This window comes from Xenopus laevis, chromosome 8S (assembly GCF_017654675.1).
Source record: "Xenopus laevis strain J_2021 chromosome 8S, Xenopus_laevis_v10.1, whole genome shotgun sequence".
Lineage (NCBI taxonomy): Eukaryota > Metazoa > Chordata > Amphibia > Anura > Pipidae > Xenopus > Xenopus laevis.
Window position 1 is genome coordinate 61,944,665 of NC_054386.1, and position 22,807 is coordinate 61,967,471.

The following is a 22,807-nucleotide window of genomic DNA, read 5'->3' on the forward strand; positions in this document are numbered from 1 at the left end:
TTGTGAAAACTCTTAGCGTGTAGTATGCTGTTCCTCTCTGTCTCTTTTCGATATAACTTAGTAATAATGTTCCCCTCAACAATTGATAAATTCACATCCAAAAAATTAATTTGAGTCTCAGATATTTCAACCGTAAACTTCACCGTTTTATGGCTTAAGTTCGCCTCATGTATCATCTCTAATAGTGCTTCCAGGGTTTCATTCCATAACAGCAAAATGTCGTCCACAAATCTCAAATAAGATATAATATGATGACTTAATCTATGTTTCAAAAATAATTTTTCCTCTAGTTTGTGGACAAAGATATTTGCAAATGATGGAGCGACCGAAGCACCCATTGAGGTCCCTTGTGTTTGCCAAAAAAACTCATTTTCAAATTTAAAATAGTTTTTTTTGTAAAACCACTGTTAAACAATCAAGTACAAAATACATCAGCTGATTATCAATATTAGTGTCAAGAAGTACCTCTTCGACAAACCTGATTCCCTCCTCTTGGGGTATAGATGTATTTAGACTCTGTATATCTATACTAGCCAACAAGATATTACTTGGGAGGTCTCGTATTTTAGCTAATCTATTTAGCAAATCATTGGTATCTTTCAAACATGTGGGTATATTCATTACTATTGGTTGTAGAAACGCATCCACAAATTGGGACAACGGCTCTAGGACTGACCCTAGTCCTGATACTATGGGTCGTCCAGGTGGATTTTCTAAGGACTTATGAATTTTAGGCAACAAATATAACACAGGTGTTCTAGGATGGTCATTAATCAGGAATTCAGACACATTTTTAGGAAAGATGTTATTATCACGGGCTTCTATAACCATACTGACAATCGTTTTCTTGACCTCAAATGTGGGATCAAACCCTATGGGTCTATAGTGTCCTGGGGTATTAAGTTGTTTGTTAGCCTCACTTATATACATCGACTTATCCATTACGACAATGGCTCCCCCTTTATCTGCTTTTTTTATAATTATAGAATCATTATTCTTTAGGGAGTCTAGTGCCTTGTTTTCTTTCAGGGACAAATTATATGTCTGCTTACAACGTAAGTGCCTATCCCACATTCGCTTCACCTCTGATCTTACTACATTTTCAAACGTGTTTAACGCTATATTCTCCACCTGTGGGACAAAGTTACTCGTACGTGTAAATTTCCCATCACATCACATGATTTAACATTTGCATTAGTATCAGCAAAGTGTATTTTAATTTTAATGCACGTATAAATTTTTGAAACTCAATTTCCCAGTCAATAAAGTCACCTTTATATGTTGGTACAAATCCCAGTCCTTTGTTAATTACTGAAAGTTCAGCTTGTGTTAGTTCATATGTTGAAATATTAACAACCAGATTTACCTGCGCTGTTGTCTCGTTCGCTGCGGGTACCCCTCTCGTGGAAGAGGCGCCCTGGGATTTTTCCGAGTTTGATTGCCGTCTGGTAGAAAGCCTCCTTCGCGTCCTGCATCTACACTTTCTCGGCTGGAATCTAAAAAAGGAAAAGAGGCAGCAGCTGATCTTGAATCCGATGAGGAATCTCTCCTTCTATCGTCTGATCGATAGTCTCTCCTCTCTCTGGGATAGCGCTGAAAGTATTCCGGCGGTGTGTAAAACTGCTTCCTTGGATTAAATGCTGTATATTGTGGCGGTGATACCGGTCGACTGGCCAGATTCCTCGGCTTTGACCTCCATGGAGCATTAGATCCGGTGTGCTGTTCCCACCGCTGCTTTTGTTGCTCCTCTTTCCACGTGTATACCCGGTGCTGTAAGTAATCTTGCGTGTCCCGCTCGAACTTTGCTGATTTTCATTCCAGGATCGCTCTGTGTAACTTGTCCAGCACATCAGCGTGTTCACTGAATATCATCCGTGCCGTTTCCTCCGTTGCAGCCATCTTTAGATCCGCTTTTACTTTTTCAATTTCAGTACGGATTGGCTGAACTTTAACTTTCAACCTTTCAATGGTGAGTGCCATCAAATCAATACTACATTTGTTACAAATTTCATCCCATCTCTGTCGGAGTATTGAATCATCATCACACAGGTTGGGTCTTAGATCCACTCGCAGACCTCTAGGTATTTTTTTAGCTTTTAAATACCGTGCCAGAGAGGTAATATGTGTGGAAATATTCAATTCCTTTTTCTGTAAATTTAACAATGTCCTTTGTAGATCTATATTACTGCTGATCAGCGGATCAGCTTCATTTTCCACTACAATGCCAGCCAATATCTGCTGTACTTCTGGTGTAGTAGAACTGTAACTTTCAACTCACTAAAAAATGGTTACATTTTATTTTTTCTGGGCAGCTATGAACATTCACAGTGGTTTGCAAATTCTCAAGGGGTGTTTTCTTTGTTTGGATGCGTGTCTTGGAAAACCCAATGAGGGGAAGAAGGAAGCACTTGGCAGCACTTACAAACTAATTATACTAATTTACAGGGGTGGAGCTGTAAATGGGGGATGGTTTTATAAGGTGTGTTTCTAATTTTGTATTTCACTTGATAAAGGATCCTTGGGGTCTGAAACATGTTGTGATGCAATAAAGAATGTTTTGCGGCAGAGACTGCGTTTGATGTGCTCCATCCATACCCTTGTTTATTGAATTTGCCTTTGGGCTTCCTGGTGTGGCCTGACTGGAGAGTGAGCACGACTGCACAGGTGAAGGTGTTTGAACAAATCAGCTGAAAGTTACAGTTCTACTACACCAGAGTTCAACTGCACCCCTGTGTTGGACAAGATGTCCTTTGATCAACACACCGAATATATGGCAAGTACTTTTTCATATAGCGATGCAGAAGTACAGCAGATATTGGCTGGCATTGTAGTGGAAAATGAAGCTGATCCGCTGATCAGCAGTAATATAGATCTACAAAGGACATTGTTAAATTTACAGAAAAAGGAATTGAATATTTCCACACATATTACCTCTCTGGCACGGTATTTAAAAGCTAAAAAAATACCTAGAGGTCTGCGAGTGGATCTAAGACCCAACCTGTGTGATGATGATTCAATACTCCGACAGAGATGGGATGAAATTTGTAACAAATGTAGTATTGATTTGATGGCACTCACCATTGAAAGGTTGAAAGTTAAAGTTCAGCCAATCCGTACTGAAATTGAAAAAGTAAAAGCGGATCTAAAGATGGCTGCAACGGAGGAAACGGCACGGATGATATTCAGTGAACACGCTGATGTGCTGGACAAGTTACACAGAGCGATCCTGGAAAGAAAATCAGCAAAGTTCGAGCGGGACACGCAAGATTACTTACAGCACCGGGTATACACGTGGAAAGAGGAGCAACAAAAGCAGCGGTGGGAACAGCACACCGGATCTAATGCTCCATGGAGGTCAAAGCCGAGGAATCTGGCCAGTCGACCGGTATCACCGCCACAATATACAGCATTTAATCCAAGGAAGCAGTTTTACACACCGCCGGAATACTTTCAGCGCTATCCCAGAGAGAGGAGAGACTATCGATCAGACGATAGAAGGAGAGATTCTTCATCGGATTCAAGATCAGCTGCTGCCTCTTTTCAAACTCGGAAAAATCCCAGGGCGCCTCTTCCACGAGAGGGGTACCCGCAGCGAACGAGACAACAGCGCAGGTAAATCTGGTTGTTAATATTTCAACATATGAACTAACACAAGCTGAACTTTCAGTACTTAACAAAGGACTGGGATTTGTACCAACATATAAAGGTGACTTTATTGACTGGGAAATTGAGTTTCAAAAATTTATACGTGCATTAAAATTAAAGATACACTTTGCTGATACTAATACAAATGTTAAATCATGTGATGTGATGGGGAAATTTACACGTACGAGTAACTTTGTCCCACAGGTGGAGAATATAGCGTTAAACACGTTTGAAAATGTAGTAAGATCAGAGGTGAAGCGAATGTGGGATAGGCACTTACGTTGTAAGCAGACATATAATTTGTCCCTGAAAGAAAACAAGGCACTAGACTCCCTAAAGAATAATGATTCTATAATTATAAAAAAAGCAGATAAAGGGGGAGCCATTGTCGTAATGGATAAGTTGATGTATATAAGTGAGGCTAACAAACAACTTAATACCCCAGGACACTATAGACCCATAGGGTTTGATCCCACATTTGAGGTCAAGAAAACGATTGTCAGTATGGTTATAGAAGCCCGTGATAATAACATCTTTCCTAAAAATGTGTCTGAATTCCTGATTAATGACCATCCTAGAACACCTGTGTTATATTTGTTGCCTAAAATTCATAAGTCCTTAGAAAATCCACCTGGACGACCCATAGTATCAGGACTAGGGTCAGTCCTAGAGCCGTTGTCCCAATTTGTGGATGCGTTTCTACAACCAATAGTAATGAATATACCCACATGTTTGAAAGATACCAATGATTTGCTAAATAGATTAGCTAAAATACGAGACCTCCCAAGTAATATCTTGTTGGCTAGTATAGATATACAGAGTCTATATACATCTATACCCCAAGAGGAGGGAATCAGGTTTGTCGAAGAGGTACTTCTTGACACTAATATTGATAATCAGCTGATGTATTTTGTACTTGATTGTTTAACAGTGGTTTTACAAAAAAAACTATTTTAAATTTGAAAATGAGTTTTTTTGGCAAACACAAGGGACCTCAATGGGTGCTTCGGTCGCTCCATCATTTGCAAATATCTTTGTCCACAAACTAGAGGAAAAATTATTTTTGAAACATAGATTAAGTCATCATATTATATCTTATTTGAGATTTGTGGACGACATTTTGCTGTTATGGAATGGAACCCTGGAAGCACTATTAGAGATGATACATGAGGCGAACTTAAGCCATAAAACGGTGAAGTTTACGGTTGAAATATCTGAGACTCAAATTAATTTTTTGGATGTGAATTTATCAATTGTTGAGGGGAACAATATTACTAAGTTATATCGAAAAGAGACAGAGAGGAACAGCATACTACACGCTAAGAGTTTTCACAATCCAGGTACAATTAGAGCTATCCCTAAGGGACAATTTTTGCGAGCAAAACGGATAACCACATTAAATACTGATTATGACTGTTCAAGTCAAATCATGTTTACACGTTTTTTGGAAAGAGGCTATTCTCCATCAGAATTAAAGCATACCATCGAAGAAGTAGCACCTCTAAAAAGGGAAGAATTATTACAGAGTAATGAGAGAGTAAAAAAGAGTGGTAATAGGATCCCCTTTGTGTCTAAATATGTCAAACACAGTAAGGAAATTGAAAAGGTAATTAAGAAATACTGGCCAATTTTGCAAGGGGACAATAAATTTGGTAAATTATTTATGGAACCTATTCTATTTAGTTATAAAAAAGGAAAAAGTATCAGGGATGTTTTGTGTCCAGCAGTGCACCAGAAAGAAAGGAAGCATAGGTTTCTGGGAGCTCCTAAAATGGGCACGTTTGCATGCTTAAATTGTGTCTGTTGTGCCTCCATTATAAAGGGCGATAGTATTGATCATCCAACGCAGGGTACTAAGATTCGACTACATGATTATGCGACCTGTGATTCTAAAGGTGTCATTTATATGCTCAAATGCCCATGTGGGTTAGTTTATGTGGGACAGACAACGAGGAGCATTAAAACAAGGATCAAGGAACACAAGGGTGATATCCGTAACTTTAAATATGACACTTATACAGACACAGCAGTTGCTCAACATTTTTTTACAGAAAAACATACACATGGGCAACTAAAATGGGCTGTATTGGAGGTAGTCCAACCACTGAGCAGAGGAGGTAACTTTAAACAAAAGATGTTACAAAGAGAGGTGAAATGGATCTTAAAACTAAATTCGCTGGCTCTGAAAGGCTTAAACGAAGCTTGGAGCATTAAATGTTTTTTGTAAATTGTGTCTAATGCTAAAACTTTTCCTTTTTCAGAATTCTTTGATACTGGCCCTTTTTACCTTACAAAGTCAATTGAATTAAAAGTTGGGGTAAGGTGTGTTTTTTGTACTAACCCTAAACCTTAGTATATACAATATGCTTAAAATTATTTTAAAAAAAGAATGTTGTGGTGTACAGTGTTTCCACAATGGATTTGGGTATAATCCCTACTGAATTAGGTATAATCCCTAGGTTTAAATAAACATGTTTCTGGACAACATTGGTAGGTAGACTTTAATATGAGTAGTACCTAAGTGTATTTTAGTGGCTGCAGTATGCAGCCTGTTTTAGCAATGCAACTTTTGTTGCTGTTTATTAATAAAAAAAGTTTTAGACTATTTTAATGTGCAACATTTTATGGTATAGGGTGTTAAGTTGCTTCTCACTAAAAAATGGTTACATTTTATTTTTTCTGGGCAGCTATGAACATTCACAGTGGTTTGGACATTCTCAAGGGGTGTTTTCTTTGTTTGGATGCGTGTCTTGGAAAACCCAATGAGGGGAAGAAGGAAGCACTTGGCAGCACTTACAAACTAATTATACTAATTTACAGGGGTGGAGCTGTAAATGGGGGTTGGTTTTATAAGGTGTGTTTCTAATTTTATATGCAATCTCAGCAGGTCTGAGATGCCAGATTTTCGGACTCTAACTTTTTCCATCCTCGGGGTATAATAAATCCTGAACTGTATCTGGTCTGGACAATATAAACACCAAAGTAATCTCAGCAATTGGCCATAATATCACGCATTGTGATTACCACCTTTTCATTTTCAAAATGAACTTAATACCACTGCTCTTACATCTGTTTCTTGGGGAGGCTTAATATTACTTGTGGTTTGACACTGCAGAAAAGATATAGAATTATAGCCTCAATCAGTTATAAGAATAGTTATATGTAGCCTGCAGGATAGAAAAAATATGCCACAACACGAGAAAAATGGAGAAAAGGAATATTGAGGTGTCTTAGTAAATAGACACCCCCTCCTCCCTCTCTAATGCTAACCAGTTCAGGCAAAGCTATCAATACAGTGCAGATGTAATAAAATTACCTGACCCTGGTAGTCTAGTGGTGCGGCGGGGACGCCCGCCACACCCTCCTCTTCCCTCTGTGTGCTGGCTTCCTAGTGTGCGCGCGGCGCGCACTTCCGCATTTTATAGGCGCATGCGCGCTGGCGTGATTACGTCAGCGCGCAATGGCGCTAAATTCTAATGTATTTAAAGGTACAGTTTTACTTTTTGCATTGCCCGTGATAGGATTGTTATCCTGGTGCTTCCTAGCCTTGTGCTTCTGTTCCTGAGCCTTGATCTTGTTTGTTATCTGTGTTTGACCCTGCCTGTATACTGACTACTCTGAATTCTGAATATCTACCCAGCCTGAACTTTGACCACTCTTTGCCTGATCCCTTCTGCCTGTTTGATACCCGGTTTTGACCCTTGCCTGCTTGACGATTCTGTTATCTGCCTGCCTCGACCCAGCCTGTCTGACCATCCGTTTGCCTTGACCTTTGTACCGTGACCTTCGGCCTAAAGACTCTGCTAAACAGCCGTGCCCCTTCGCCAGCCAGAACATCTCGCCTTGCACCCCTCGTTAAGTCCAGGTGGCACCCAAGTAAGCTGAGGGCTCCTCCCGAAGCCCAACGGTGGTCACACTACTGGTGAAGCCGAGCCGAGACCAGGGTGCTTGGCACTTGTTCTGGTATAGGGTGCCGGCCGTGACAGCAGATAAGTTAGTAGCGTAACACTAAAACTTCACTTTTAATTCAGACAATTAAAAACTAGTACATAAAGCATTGGGCCATGTCCACACAGCACACCAAACACAGTTTATACAGATCCACTACTCCACAACCTATGGAGAGTGCTGGACAGTCGCCATAAAAAACATATATTAAAAACTAAAGCAAAAAGATGGAAGGTGAGGGATTCATCAGGCAGAAAATAGCTCGATGTGTATGTGCATGTAAGTTTTGCACAAATTGTTAAGGATTATGCAAGTAAGTATCCCTTAACCTTTTAGACAGAAAACCCCCCCTCCCCTGTGCCAAATTCTGCCTGTCTACGTGGGGAGCGGATAGGGGCTACATCCCCCACCATCCACCTATGCTGCCCTACGCGTTTCGCTGTTACCAGCTTCTACAGCATAGGGTTTGACACTGCACCAAAAGATACAATAACACTGAACTCATCTATAGATAAAAAAGGTAACTTGATTCCAATGAATCAGAGCCATATGGGAATTTATATGTTACATCACACCTTGGCTTTCTGTAGGGAGACTTAGATTTAGCTCCTTCTGTGTTTAAGGATCTTTATTAAGCTCAGTTTGAAGCCACTCCAAAACTCAAAAACCTATGTCATGTATTGTTGGCAGACTGCTTGCTGCCAATGCACAGCTCTTTGCCCAGTGCACACACTGAACATCTAAGGTTCCTTTGAAAATACTTCAAAGCTGTCACTTTTTAGAATAGCTTCCCAAATGTCAGTCACAAAGGTGTTTGTGTTCTGTGTGTGCTTTGGGCTTATTAGAAGGAGTAGCAGGGATCTGGAACTGTCAATTAACTTCTAGACACATGCAAATGGTATTTTTCTGCAACATGCAAACATAGTTTAAAAGCTTTATCGGCACCCACGTGTATTTTCTCTCTGTCTCATTCTGGCAGCAGTTCAATCAAAGCAATGTCAGATGAGTAGATGATAGAATTTAGTGGTGTTGAAAAATGCACCTCACCTTGCACCTGATATATTGTTCATCCTTAATTGATCAATGGCGCCTGCTTTATTATTGCAACCTGGAATTAGGTTGCTAATAGATGCAAAAACATAATGTGCTCAGCATTTAGCAGTTGATGTTTGTCGAAATAATACAGCAATGCAAGCCCCAACTTAGCAGTCCAGACTTGATACATCAATACTGACCTTTGCGATACTGACAAAGATCATGTAAAAATGTTGCCAAACATTGATCAGAACAGCAAATCGATACCTGTCTGCCAGCCAAAGAGAAAAAAAACAGCCTTTCCAAAAGTGGCCTAATCACATAAAACCAATTGTCTATGATTTAAATGACCATGATTTATGGCCTCACCTTCTTGGAAAATTCTGATGCTTTCTGCTCGCTTTCTTCCACTTTTGCTTTGTCCACACAAGAATCTGCAAACACAGAACAGATATTTTATTCTGTAGATATAAAAACATAGATTCTAACTAAAGTAAATATGATCAATGGCTAATCGTGCAAATAACTGCATATACTGCACTTTGGGTTGAAAGGGCAAGTACTACACACACTTGGGCAGACTTACTAGCCAGAAACAAATGTTAGCAAACGTTAGCTCTGACGAATTAACGATAGCAAAACTACACCAGTGTCCGGCTGCAGAGATGCAACTTCACATTTTAGTGAATTAGCATTGTGGTTTGCGAATTTGTGCCTGGAAAAGTGGAGCGAAGTCTGGTGAAGCCTTCACACTTTAGCTAAGTACACTGGGTTTATGCCCCTTAAAACCCCATGCAAATTAATAGCCACAAGTCAACAATTGCTCTGGTGAACGATGGCAAGCTCTGTTTTACCCTTCATGTGAATGCTTATATGGTGTCCTATATATTTAGTGAAGCCTAGGTTAAAGGTTATTAGAATTTTACTTCGGTCAACTCTTATTTGCTGCCCTATATATTTTTAGATATTTTTCTAATAATAACAGGCTGACTGACATGACTGTACTTTTTAATATATGTTGAGCCATGTTACAGAGTAAGGTGGCAATGAATATATTCTGAAGCTTTGAGGCAAAATTGAACCAAAAGTGTATAAAAACTAATGGCATTATTACAGAATCCTCCATAATGTCTATAACTCACATGAATGGTTATACTTAGCCTAGATTGCTTTAATGGGTCAGATATGTAAATTACCATCAGAGGGTTTTATCTGGTTGTTATATATATTCCACGGCATGCATACAGATAGTTATTCAAATAACAGTATGCCACAATGGACTTCTCAAAATGTAATATTACTTTCCAATATACATTTTGACAAGGGTCATTGCATTTATGAGAAATACAAATACCATGCAAAGAAGCACTTGCCTATAAGATGATTAAAATCAACGTCAAGTCGACCCCTATATCTGGAATCAGGATCCATTCCGCTGCACTGTAGTACAACTTGTCCAACGCATTCATCTATGACCTTGTAGTATTGTGGCCTGGTAAGGATAAAAGATAAAGATAAAGATTAGATTCATATAACGATGTTCAGAATTTAGTGTATGCTGTATATAACCTAAATAAAGGGCTTCCATAGCCCATGTGTTTGGTATTCTAAAAACAGTGGCGTAACTACCAGGGGAGCAGGGGGTTCAACTGGGCCAGGGCCCGCACTCCCGCAGGGCCGCCTGGCAGATTGCGCATGCTGCAGCTGGCTGGAGACACAAAGAAAATGCGCACGGACGAGGGTGGGGCCTGGGAGCCCTGCTGCATGGCCCGCACCAGGCCCTGCCCCTAGCTAGTTCCATTACTGTCTAAAAATCATGATGTATGAGCTTCTAGTTAAGGCTGATCTTTGTTTAAGCAATGTTCAATGTCCAAATATGGGTGGATATTCTATAAATAATTTCATATTTTCTCCTGTTTGCACTAAAGGGTCTGTGTTTGTCTTTCCTACATCTGGGGCAGATTTATCAAAGGTCGAAGGGAAAATTCTAATTAATAAAATTCAAATTTCTAGCTAATTTTTGTGTGCTTTGACTAGGAAATAGCCCAAATTCGATTCAAATTTGAAAAAAAATAAATTAAAATTTAGAATTTTGAAATTTATAATGTAATGTTTCTTTAAAAAATCGACTTCAACCATTCACCATCTAAAACCTGCCGAATGGCTGTTTGAGCCTATGGCGGACCTCCTAGAACCTATTTGGAGTCAATTGGTGGACTTTGAAAAATCAAAGGTTTTTTTTGGGAAACACTTCTAATTGTACGATTCGAATGCACTATTACTTTGATTTGCACAATTCGATTGAAAACAGACCTATTCGAACTATTATGACAAAAAAAACCTTTGATTTAATTTCGGATTATAACGGATTGAATTCGAATTTGGAAGTTTTTCAAATTCAGAATTCAACCCTTGATAAATCTGCCCCCTAATCTCTGGTCCTGGACATTTCCCCAATAAGGTCAAACCATATCTTGCCCATGTGATCACTGCTCCAATTTATTTTAGACTTATCATAAATAACATAGACCGACATGAGGGCTGTGCCAGAGTCAAGGCAGGTAATAAACTACATACTAAACAATTTTCCAAAACAGAATTCTGTATATATATATATATATATATATATATATATATATATATATATATATATATATATATATATATATATATATATATATATATATATATATATATATATATATATATATTCTGTGTATTGGAGAAGATTAATTTCCCAAAGATTTCTGCACCCACCAAATGAAGAAATAGCTACCACTGTACAGGCTATAACCTTAACTGTGGTTTCATGTGCCTATTAAAAGGCAAAGCCCTACTTTGTTTTATATTTTGAAACTGTGAAACATAAATGTACCACATTTGACAATTATATAAAATCAAAGTACAGCCCTGTACCTATTCTTCCATTTGGAATGATCTATTCATGATATTAAAATGGAAAACCATATGTTCTTAAGAATTTTATTTGGATTGTATAATGAGTGAGGGGACTGCTACAGCGCTTGATGATGAAGTGTGCTGCCCGTTTCCCATCAGCTGAATTTCTAGTTGGCAAATAATAAAGAAACTACAACAGTCAGAGGAAACAGGCACTTAAAGCTGGAAACTCATTTTATAGAAAAAAAAAACATTTTAATCATTGCATACAATGCTGTATCTACAGATGATTGTATTTGAATATTCAAAATTCACATATGTCCCTTTTGCTGTCTTCTAAATGTCTCCAAGAAATGAATGCAACCTTCCAATGTGCATTAAGAGTATGTGTGATTTGAATATGGAGTTAAAACCCCTGGCTCTTTTGCCGCTTAAAAACAAATAAAAATAGACACGTTTTTCATCCTTGCAAGACTTTATTATGAAAGTGCTTATAATCAGAACTCTGCTTGCAATTGGTTTTGACATAATTTTTTGTTTTTGTACAGTTCATTTATTAATAATTGCACTACTAGTAACACCAGTGTTTCAAGCAGATGGGTTGTCACGGTTACCTTTCAGCAGATGAAAAAAGGACATTTTAAAAAGTTTTCAATAAATCATTTTTGTGATCTTGTGCTATATTCCATGCCTCGAGGGAGAGTATCAGATGTAGTCTTTTCAATACAGCCCTTGTTCTATTTACCTCTACTACTTAGTGTAAAGTGAGAAAACATATTTGAACGAACAACAAGGATTCATTTTACATCTTGGTAGTAAAGATGATGTGGGTGTATTGACCTTTTCTCCAGATGAGTAATTCCCCTAGATCAGTTAAAGGGATAATGTCATGGGAATTTTTTTTTTCAAAAGGCAATTATGCTGCCCCAGCAGAATTATGCACTGAAATCAGTTTCTCAGATTTCAGTGCAGAATCAGATTTTTATATTTAATATTGAAATCTGACATGCTGTAGACATATTTTCAGTTTCCCAGCTACCCCAGTCACGTGACTTGTGCTCTGATAAACTTCAGTCAATCTTTACTGCTGCACTGCAGGTTGGAGTGAAATCACCCTCCCCCCCAGCAGTCGAACAACAGAACAATGGGGAGATAACCAGATAACAGCTCCCTGGTAGATTTAAGAGCAGCATTTAATAGTAAAATCGAGATCCCACTGCATCACATTCAGTTATATTGAGTAGGAGAAACAACAGCCTGCCAGAAAGCATTTTTATCCTAAAGTGCTGGCTCTTTCTGAAAGCACATGACCAGACAAAATGACCTGAGATGGCCGCTTACACACCAATATAACAACTAAAAAAATACACTTGCTGGTTCAGGAATTACTTTTTATATTGTAGAGTGAAATATTTGCAGTGTAAACATAGTAATTTAGAAATAAAAATGACATCATTAAAAATCATGACAGTATCCCTTTAAGACTAATACCTGATTGCAGGGGTGGTGTTACAATGGGACATACATAATCTATTAAGCATTTTGCACAAAACTTGGGCAACCTATACATTTTCCTTAGGCTGCAACCGTTCAGTGTATAAATAAAAACTGGATAAATAGATAGGCTGTGCAAAATAAAAAATGTTTCTAATATATTTAGTTTGGCAGAAATGTAATGTATAAAGGCTGGAGTGACTGGATGTGTAACATAATAGCCAGAACACTACTTCCTGCTTTTCAGCTCTCTAACTCTGAGTTAGTCAGTGACTATAAGGGAGGCCACATGGGACATAACTGTTCGGTGAGTTTGAAATTGATCCTCAGCATTAAGGTCAGATTCAAAAGCAACAGTTATGACCCATGTGGCCCCCCCTCAAGTCACTGCTTAGTTTCTGCTTAGTCACCAGGGTAACCAGTCAGTGGAAACCAAGAGAGCTGAAAAGCAGTGTTCCGTTCTGTTATGTTAGACATCCAATCACTCCAGCCTTTATACATTACATTTTTGCCTCACTAACTATATTAAACTTTTTTTATTTTGCACAGCCTATCCATTTACCTAGTTTCTATTTTTATACTGAACAATTCCTTTATAGTGATGGGAGAATTTGTCCCATTTCACTTCGCCACAACACTTGTGAATTTCCCGCAAAATTTGCGAACTGGTGGAAAATTAGCGAAATGCATTGAAGTCAATGGGTGTCAAAATTATTTTGACGAGCCTCAATTTTAGACACCCATGACACCCATTATACGTGCCAATGCATTAAAGTCAATGAGCGTCCAAATAATTTTGACACACGACAATGTTTATGCAAGCCACTATTGTGACGCGCGGCAAAATTTTTTCCATTGCAGCAGATTTTTGGCTGGTGAATACTCACTGCAGTTTTCATGAATTTATTTGCCTGCGGCGAAACAAGGAAATTTGCTGTGAATTTGCGCCTGGCTAATTTATTCACCCATCACCGTTCCTTCAATATACACTGGCTATGCAGGAAGAGGTGAAAGCTATGCAGAATGTTATACTGTATATGCCAGTGTATACAGCACCAATTGCCTTTAGCACCTCTCACACAACCCTAACTACCCAGTTTGCTGGGGCAGTCTACATTTCGTACCTCCCTTTCCTAACTTGATAAGGTTCTATCCTATGTAGCCATGCAACATATTCCTGAATTTGTTCTCTGACTGTTATGTTAGGACTAGAGTTTTAATGCTACCTCCACCTACTACCTCAAACAGTCCAGTAATGTTGTGCATGTGTGTGGCAATGTAAAGCAGGAGTTCCATAGTGAATATACTGCTTTTACTAACAATGTATAGAAGTTGGGTGGGATAAGAACTATGGGGATACGAGTTTAAATTAAATATGAGAAAGCTAGAAAGACAGGAAAAAATTAAAGACCAAGACAGGAAAGATTAAGAAACCAGGGCAGAGATTCCCACCCAGTGGCTCATGAGCAACCTGTTGCTCACAACCCCTTGAATGTTGCTCAAGTGGCCTCAGAGCAGATGCTTATTTTCGAATTGTGGCTTGGAGGCAAGTTGCATAACAACCAGGTGCACTACCAAAAAACCTTCTACATGTTTTCAGTTCAAAGGCTACCAAATAGCCAATGCCAGCCTTATTTGGCGCTCCCAGGGACATTATCATGCTTGTGTTGCTCCCCAACTCTGTATACATTTAAATGGGGCTCATGGGTAAAAAGTTTGGGGACCCCTGGACTAGAAGAAAACAGAATGTAAGTCTCTTAAAAAGGTATTGAGTCATAAATGTGGTTAATATAGTTATTATACCTGGAGTAAGATTAACTCTGCAATGTGTCTCTACATGCAGAAAAATATTTTCCAAAGAATACAAAGTATTTGTTCAACAAATTTATTACCTGTCTCACGCTTTTAATATTGAATTCTTACTAAATAACCAAACAAGTGTCCAAAAGGTGACGGATATGATTAGGTAAACTGGATGAAGCAGAATTTATGAAGATTTGTCTTCCAGCATTTCACCCTTCAAAAAACATGTGTAAGCAATAAAGCTTTAAGCAATAGTTATTCTAGCTCAGCTAAAAAAAGTTCTCTCCTTCCTGCTAATATATGCACAACATCTTTATAAATATGTATATATATAAATAATGTTCTATAAAGTATAAGTGTGATATTTGACATTAATATCACATTTATCACATTCCTGTCAATAGCTTGTTGCAATGCCATTATAGATCCAAGGTGATTTTATGTTAACTAAAATGGTTTTATGCATATACTACCTAGACATATAGATTTTCCATTGCATGCTTGATCTTCAAACAATACAGCGGGGTCAAGGCATAACTGTATTTGAGAATAGCAGATTTATATGGGAGAATATGGTATATTTTGTTTCTGCCAATCCTTTTTGATTTACTTTATAGAATATTTTTATTAAAATACACAAGACTATATAACGGACAGACATTATATATTATGAGGGTTCCCCTCTTGTCTTACTGTATTATTATTTTTTCAGTGAGCGTCAGCTGAGACATTTGCTTCTAGTCCAAACTATCAACAATCAAATGGACAGATTGAGAAAACAGTTCAGACTGTTAAGCATCTGCTCTCAAAGGCAAAACAAAGTGGTGGGGATCCCTATATTGCCATACTAGAATACAGAAACACACCAAATGATGGAATTGGATCACCAGCTCAACTACTAATGAGCCGCCTTCTGCGCTCCACACTACCGAAACATCAAAACTACAAGATGTGGTCGAATGGTGAAGCCACCCCAACGACTGAACTTATAATTATACTTATTTACATTTTCATTAATGTTTCTCTATGCTATGTTCTCTATGTATGTTCTTTAAAAGAAGGGAGATGTAATATAATGTGGGGCACACTGGGTGTCGCTATAACACGATAATGCTTTATACGTAACAGTAACTTGTTGATGTGGGAGGTCCTGTAGCCATCTTAAGTTTTGCTGGACTGATGGAAATACAGATCCCTTCCAACAAGAATATCCCCTGTGTCTTTATGAACAGTTTAAGCCTCACAGTCAGAAACATTACAGTTTTGTGGTTCTGTACCAGTCCAAGGCAAACACAGCCATTTAGCAGGGAAGATCTGTACCTCCAAAGAAGCCCCTGTAGTGCCCCTTCTTTTCTGATGATTCTCTGCACATGCTCTGTGCTACTGTCACTTACTGATTTTAGTTCTCTTTAAAGGGACACCTTCATAAAGAACTGCTGGATTAGAGGTTGAGTTAAAAATGTCTTAAAAAGTTTATTGGGGGAACCAAAGTGCATGACTAGATGGATAACCATTCCAGTAATAAGGCAATATTGATGAACTATATAATGAGTGACATTGATAGTATGTATAAATTACAAGGTACCTTATTACCCTAAAATTGGCTAATACTGTAAATCAGGGCTGTCCAACTGGTGGCCCGTGGGCTGCATCAGGCCCCCCCTTCCTTGTGTGGCCCCCAACATGAATGCCTGCCTGCTGTGTCTTTACCATATGTAAGATTTAAAAGGTATCACTACAGAGATAACTGGCCCCTGCAAATTCAGACTGTAATTGTTCACACATGTAATCCCCCTGCATTGTTCACATTTATGACACCTCTATTGTTCACACCCCTAAAATCCTGTACTGATTACACTTGAGACCCAGACTGAAACTGCCCAGATAGTTCATCTGTTCACACTTTATTCAAAATGCTAATGGGGCAGCAGCACTGTCACTGTATGTAGAACATCTTAGAGTGGTCCTGATCAGTGGAAACTGTCTCCTGCTCTGTTCTGCCTTCCCTATGCTCCCTGTGTGTGTCATACTCTGTCTGCCCTATGCTCCCTGTATGTGCCATGCTCTGCCTTCCCTATGCTCCCTGTGTGTGCCATACTCTGTCTGCCCTATGCTCCCTGTGTGTGCAATACTCTGCCTGTGTGTTCCCTGCTCTGCCTGTTGAACATAAGCCTGGTATTTGTTCTGGGGGTTTGTCAGCATTTGAAAATTATTGTCAGGGGCTCCTCAGGTGTTTAATCATGTGCTGGGGGTGCTGTGTTATACACAGGGAAGGGGGAATATTGATTTAATGGTAGGTCTTAAAGGAACAGTTCCATGTAAAAATAAGAACCAAAAGACCAAATGATTGGTGCTCACTGAAGGAATATCATATGTGAAAAAAGTTAAGTCATATTAAAGCACAGTTCAGTATAAAAATAAAAATGTAATATATAAAGGCTGGAGTGAGCGGATATCTAAAATAATAGAATAGAGCACTACTTCCTGCTTTTCAGCTTTCTAACTCTGAGTGGAAACAAAGAGAGCTGAAAAGCAGGAAGTAGTGTTCTGTCATGTTAGACATCCAGTCACTCCAGCCTTTATACAAATCTATTTACCTAGTTTTTATTTTTATTACTGAACTGTCCTTTAATATGACAACTATTTTCACATATGAGTGATAAATGATAACCCTGCAGTGAGCACCAATCATTTGGTCTTTTGGTGTGCTACCACAAATAATGTGTACATGGTCTTGTGGTAACGTGGGTTTGGTTTAAAGTGGGTGTGGTCCAAAACAAGGAGTGGTCAACACTAGCTTCCATTATCAGCCCTCCACCATGAAGACCAGAAAAATTCCGGCCCTAGGTAACACAGAAGGTGGACAGCACTACTGTAAATCATGGCCTCCCTTAACCCTTAGAAATATAAAAAATATTCTGGGATTTGTAGTCCAGCAAAAATTTAGTATATTGTTATTGAGCAGCAGTGTTTGTATTATTGTTTTTAATAAAATATCCCCTTAATGCATAAATCCATTATTTTAACCCTAATTCGTTTGGCAGATATTAATCTCCTTTGATTTTTCTGAAGCCTCATTTGGCTTTGCTGCTACAATGTACATTTAAGTAGTTGAAATGTACAACAATGACAGCCATATAAAGTCGTTCTTGTTCCACTAGTTAAAACTAGTTAACTGAAACTATTATTACCTGATATAATAGTCATTGCGGATAAGTAGAAAATGCTGCAGAATGGATAGAAAATATGTTTCTGAAGCTGTGTCCTTCAGCATATTGTACAGAAGATGGTATACTTCATTGATATGTTTGCAGAAGGAGTCAAGGAACATCACCAACCGGCATATTTCTATAAAACATACCTAAAATGCTATATGAATAAAACACAAATCAATGTGAAAAATGGAAATTAAGGTCCTGAAGAATGGGAACAGGTATAAATATGTATTGTTAAATTCATCTCAATATTTTTCCATCAAGGACAATACATGTAAATGTGAAGAAGCTCTATAATGCTCGAAATGTCTGGGAGTGTTTAGTGGAGGTTATTGGATTTGTTTGTTGAATATTTTGTTCAGATCTAGTTCGTACAAACATACTTATATACTGACCGCCAGCCAGGCCTGGACTGGGAGTCAAAATAGGCCCTGCCATTCCAAGTACACAGAGGCCCAAACAGCCCCCTACCAGCCCAAACAGCCCCCTACCAGCCCACTATATGGTAGCTTTCTATGGAACCAAACAGCAGCCCCTCTGGCATTTGCCAGAACCCACAGATTGCCAGTCTGGGCCTGCCGCCAGCTCATCTGCAAGTAATGAAAGTCTTGTCAATTTATCCTTCTTTCCAGCTTATTATAGGGAGAAACTGTCACTTCCAGCTACATCCATAAAGGGGACATATACTGTACCTTCCATAGCAGCATGGATAATTATATATATATATATATATATATATATATATATATATATATATATATATATATATATATATATATATACACACACACACACACACACAGTATATATATATATATATATATATATATATATATATATATATATATAGAAATATATAGATATATATATAGATATATATAGATATATATAGATATATATAGATACATATATATATCAAAAAATATACAGTATATATATCTTAATAATGGTTGTTGGACCCACTCCATAATGGTAGTGTATTCAGTTTGCAGTTCTCCAGCAGCTGTTGATCGAAGATTTCTATATTTACCCAGCAGCATGGTGATGGAGTCATACTTGTTGAAGGCCTAAAGATGTCAGCTCTAATACAGACATTGCATTACAGTCCCTCCCCAGGAATTATTATTCACACCTCTATTGCTATTGCTACTTCTGCACAGTCAAGAAATAAATTAGTAATTGGAAGTGGAATCTTTTTATTCAACATATACAGCCCAACCACCACCCCATTGCATCTACCTCTCCTTTCTCACTAAACAACCTCCCCCCCACCATATACTCTTTTATAAGGTGAAACTTTCATCACGCCCCTGTAATGAATTATCTCCATAAAGGTTATCATTGCTGATTTTCTGTATAGACTGAATGCTATAATTGTCTGCAAAGTGAATAACATACACAAGTCTATTATTAATTTGCCTTGTGCCCTATGCAGGTCCTTAGTTGGTAAGGTAAACAATGCTCATTGTAGCATCCAAGCAACAGATAGTTATCTTTCTGAACAATTTCCAGCTGCTTTCCAAGTAAGTGTCACTGCTGGCATTGCCTTTGCATCAGGCCCCATGGGAGGATATTTATTGACATTTTCCAGACTTTAATGCAGCATTTTAAAGTCATGTGAAAGTTATACAATTGCCTATGAGATATGCATGAATGCCTGTTAATATTCATCCAGTGACATTGATATGCTTCTTTTGTGTTTTTTCACAGATTACTGTCAATGACTATGATAATGAAAATACATTTAAGTATAAAATATTTAAAACGCTGCACTGTATGTATGTAGATCTCCAGTAAAATTACAACACTAGGGGGCAGATTTACTAAGGGTCGAATATCGAGGGTTAATTAACCCTCGATATTCGACCAGGAACTAAAATCGTTCGACTTCGAATATCGAAGTCGAACGATTTAGCGCAAATCCTGCGATCGAACGATCGAAGGATTATTCGTTCGAACGAACGATTAAATCCTTCGAATCGAACGATTCGAAGGATTTTAATCCAACGATCTAAGGAATATCCTTCGATCAAAAAAACGCAGGCAAGCCTATGGGGACCTTCCCCATAGGCTAACATTGAGTTCGGTAGCTTTTAGCTGCCGAACTAGGGGGTCGAAGTTTTTCTTAAAGAGACAGTACTTTGATTATCGAATGGTCGAATAGTCGAACGATTTTTAGTTCGAATCGTTCGAATCGTAGTCGAAGTCGTAGTCGAAGGTCGAAGTAGCCCATTCGATGGTCGAAGTAGCCAAAAAAACACTTCGAAATTCGAAGTTTTTTTAATTCGAATCCTTCACTCGAGCTTTGTAAATGTGCCCCTAACACTCCATATTGTATTGAAAATAAATTACATACACCCAGTCAAGAAAATAGGAAAGATAGATACAGATGTGCAAATCTCATATCAGATTAACAATTTTTCTATTTTCTGTGACTTTTTACCAAACGTTAACCAAGGATAACATTTACTGATCACTGATACATGGAGCAATGCAATTATCAAGTATAGTGCAACATGGTACATCAGGAACTCCCTTCACTTAAAACAAAGGTGCCACCCATGTTGTATCTTGTTGATACAATACACAATTAAAGCCTGCTCTATTTGTAGTTCCATATGTAACTCTATTTCAGTATTTGTATTTTAGCTGATTAATAAATTGGAATACAGAAATAGTACATAATGCTTAGTGCCCAGCTGGAATTTTCACAGAAAAAGTAATCAAAACACTTGGAACGGAATCATAGTTATATATCAATCCTGTGTAAAACAGATACCTCTTAGACATATTTTCTTAGAGCTTCAATGTTCAAACCCCATATTTAACACATTATTAACAGCCAAATTATTATTTTTTGAATCTGACCTTTTCTAAATTCATTTGCAAAATTTGTGTGTGTTTTTTAAGTTAAATTCCATCAATTACCGGAATTTTTTTTTAATAACTAAGAAAACCACATTGTTCCATTATTTTTTTTTTTTTACACCACTTCTATAGAAGTTCAGCAGGTTTTGGTTGTCACTTTTTTGTATTTTCATAATTTTTTCTTGAATTTCAAATTTGAAAACATTTTGATCACATCTTTTTTTACCTGATTTTCTTGTTCAACATATTATGTATGTAGGGACCCTGAGGCGTATTTTTTTCATTTGGAGCCTCATGGTGTATACAGGGTTTCTGGATTGGTGTAGCATGGCTGTGCAACAATATCAAAGGGGATGCCATGTGTTCAGTCAGCCATTACTGCTGGAGGATTCCTACTTTCACTTTCATGTAAGAAGGTGGCCGGAACTTATGCAAAGATGTAGGGGGCTAAAAGGAGTTCGATAGCCCTGTGGGCTGATGCATGGTACTTCAACAGCCTGGAAAACCATGCCGCTTTGGTGCTTGTGCTATGTATGGTGCTGGGAGCTGTAGTTCTGCAGAGGAATTCTGTGTGCTCATGTTATAGACAACGTGGGGAACTGGATGTAAGGAGTAAAGGCGGTTCACCATGCTCGGGCTATAGACATAGTTACATAGTTAAATTGGGTTAAAAAAAGACAAAGTCCATCAAGTTCAACCCCCCCTAATGAAAACCCCGCATACATATACACACCCCTCCCTACTTTTACATAAATTCTATATACCCATGCCTATACTAACTATAGAGCTTAGTATCACATCCAAGCCATTCTTAAAGGCATTAACTGAATCAGCCATCACAACATCACCCAGCAGTGCATTCCACAACCTCACTGTCCTGACTGTGAAAAACTCCCTACGTTGCTTCAAATTAAAGTACTTTCTTTCTAGTCTAAAGGGGTGGCCTCTGGTATGATGATCCACTTTATGGGTAAAAAGGTCCCCTGCTATTTGTCTATAATGTCCTCTAATGTACTTGTAAAGTGTAATCATGTCCCCTCGCAAGCACCTTTTTTCCAGAGAAAACAACCCCAACCTTGACAGTCTACCCTCATAATTTAAGTCTTCCATCCCTCTAACCAATTTAGTTGCACATCTCTGCACTCGCTCCAGCTGGAGACAGTGCAGGGAGCCATACCCTGAAGGAGTTAAAGCCTTGTTGTGTGCTTGGGTAGGAGAGCCTGGAGCTTCTAAAGATTTCATCGCTGTGGATGCCTGTTCCAGCTCAGGAGGAGCCTACTCATCTGTGTGAATCCCACGGGTGAGTTGTGCCTAAGGGAGGGTAGAAAAAGAATAAGGATCCAGCGTATCTCCTGTTTGTGAAACAGGCTGTTTGTGTGCCTGCCATGTGGGAGCCAATATCTTGTCCAGTGGGAAAGGTATTTGGGGCAGGTAGCGCTACCTTGGGACACATGTACTCTTTGGGGAAAAGGGACTGAGACTCTTTGTCTGCCAAAGGAGTTGCGGGACTTGGCCTGGCATGGAGGGTCAGGAAATGGACTGTCACAGGTTCCCAGGGGAGTGGGTTACAAATGATATGATGTAAATGTGTTTTACTTCCCCATTAATTTACACTTTCCTTATATAAAGTTGTGGTTTGTTATATAATAAAGTGTGTGAGTGATTTGTTTCCTAATGGGACTATCCTCAGGTATATTCCAGGACTCTATTAGGTGGAGGCACTGCCAGAGAAGAGTTTCCCAGTACCTTTCACCTAGCAAAGGGAACTCAGGACCCGAGTTGGTAAGCTGGTACAACATTGGCACCAGGAGGGTTGCCAAGAGGGTGTTACATGTACATCATTACATTGCCATGTCCCAGATGAACAAGCAGCAGATATATGAGCCCTAGCCATCTATATC

The 22,807-nt window shown here is 38.5% G+C and overlaps 2 protein-coding genes across 2 annotated transcripts in view; one reads left to right on the top strand and one right to left on the bottom strand.

Moving 5' to 3' along the window:
- Positions 1-22,807, bottom strand: part of LOC121393116 (protein diaphanous homolog 2-like) — a 90,191-nt gene that overhangs the window by 59,309 nt on the left and 8,075 nt on the right. Inside the window, exons 3-4 of the mRNA XM_041574681.1 lie at positions 10,002-10,120; positions 8,998-9,062 (exon numbers count right to left, since the gene is read on the bottom strand). Coding sequence (XP_041430615.1) covers positions 8,998-9,062; positions 10,002-10,120 — 184 coding nt within the window. The remainder of the gene's footprint in view (positions 1-8,997; positions 9,063-10,001; positions 10,121-22,807) is intronic.
- Positions 4,803-6,609, top strand: LOC121397687. The gene is made up of 2 exons (XM_041574888.1): positions 4,803-5,962; positions 6,333-6,609. The coding sequence occupies exon 1, from the start codon at positions 4,805-4,807 to the stop codon at positions 5,870-5,872; it is 1,068 nt and encodes a 355-aa protein (XP_041430822.1). The 5' UTR covers positions 4,803-4,804; the 3' UTR covers positions 5,873-5,962; positions 6,333-6,609.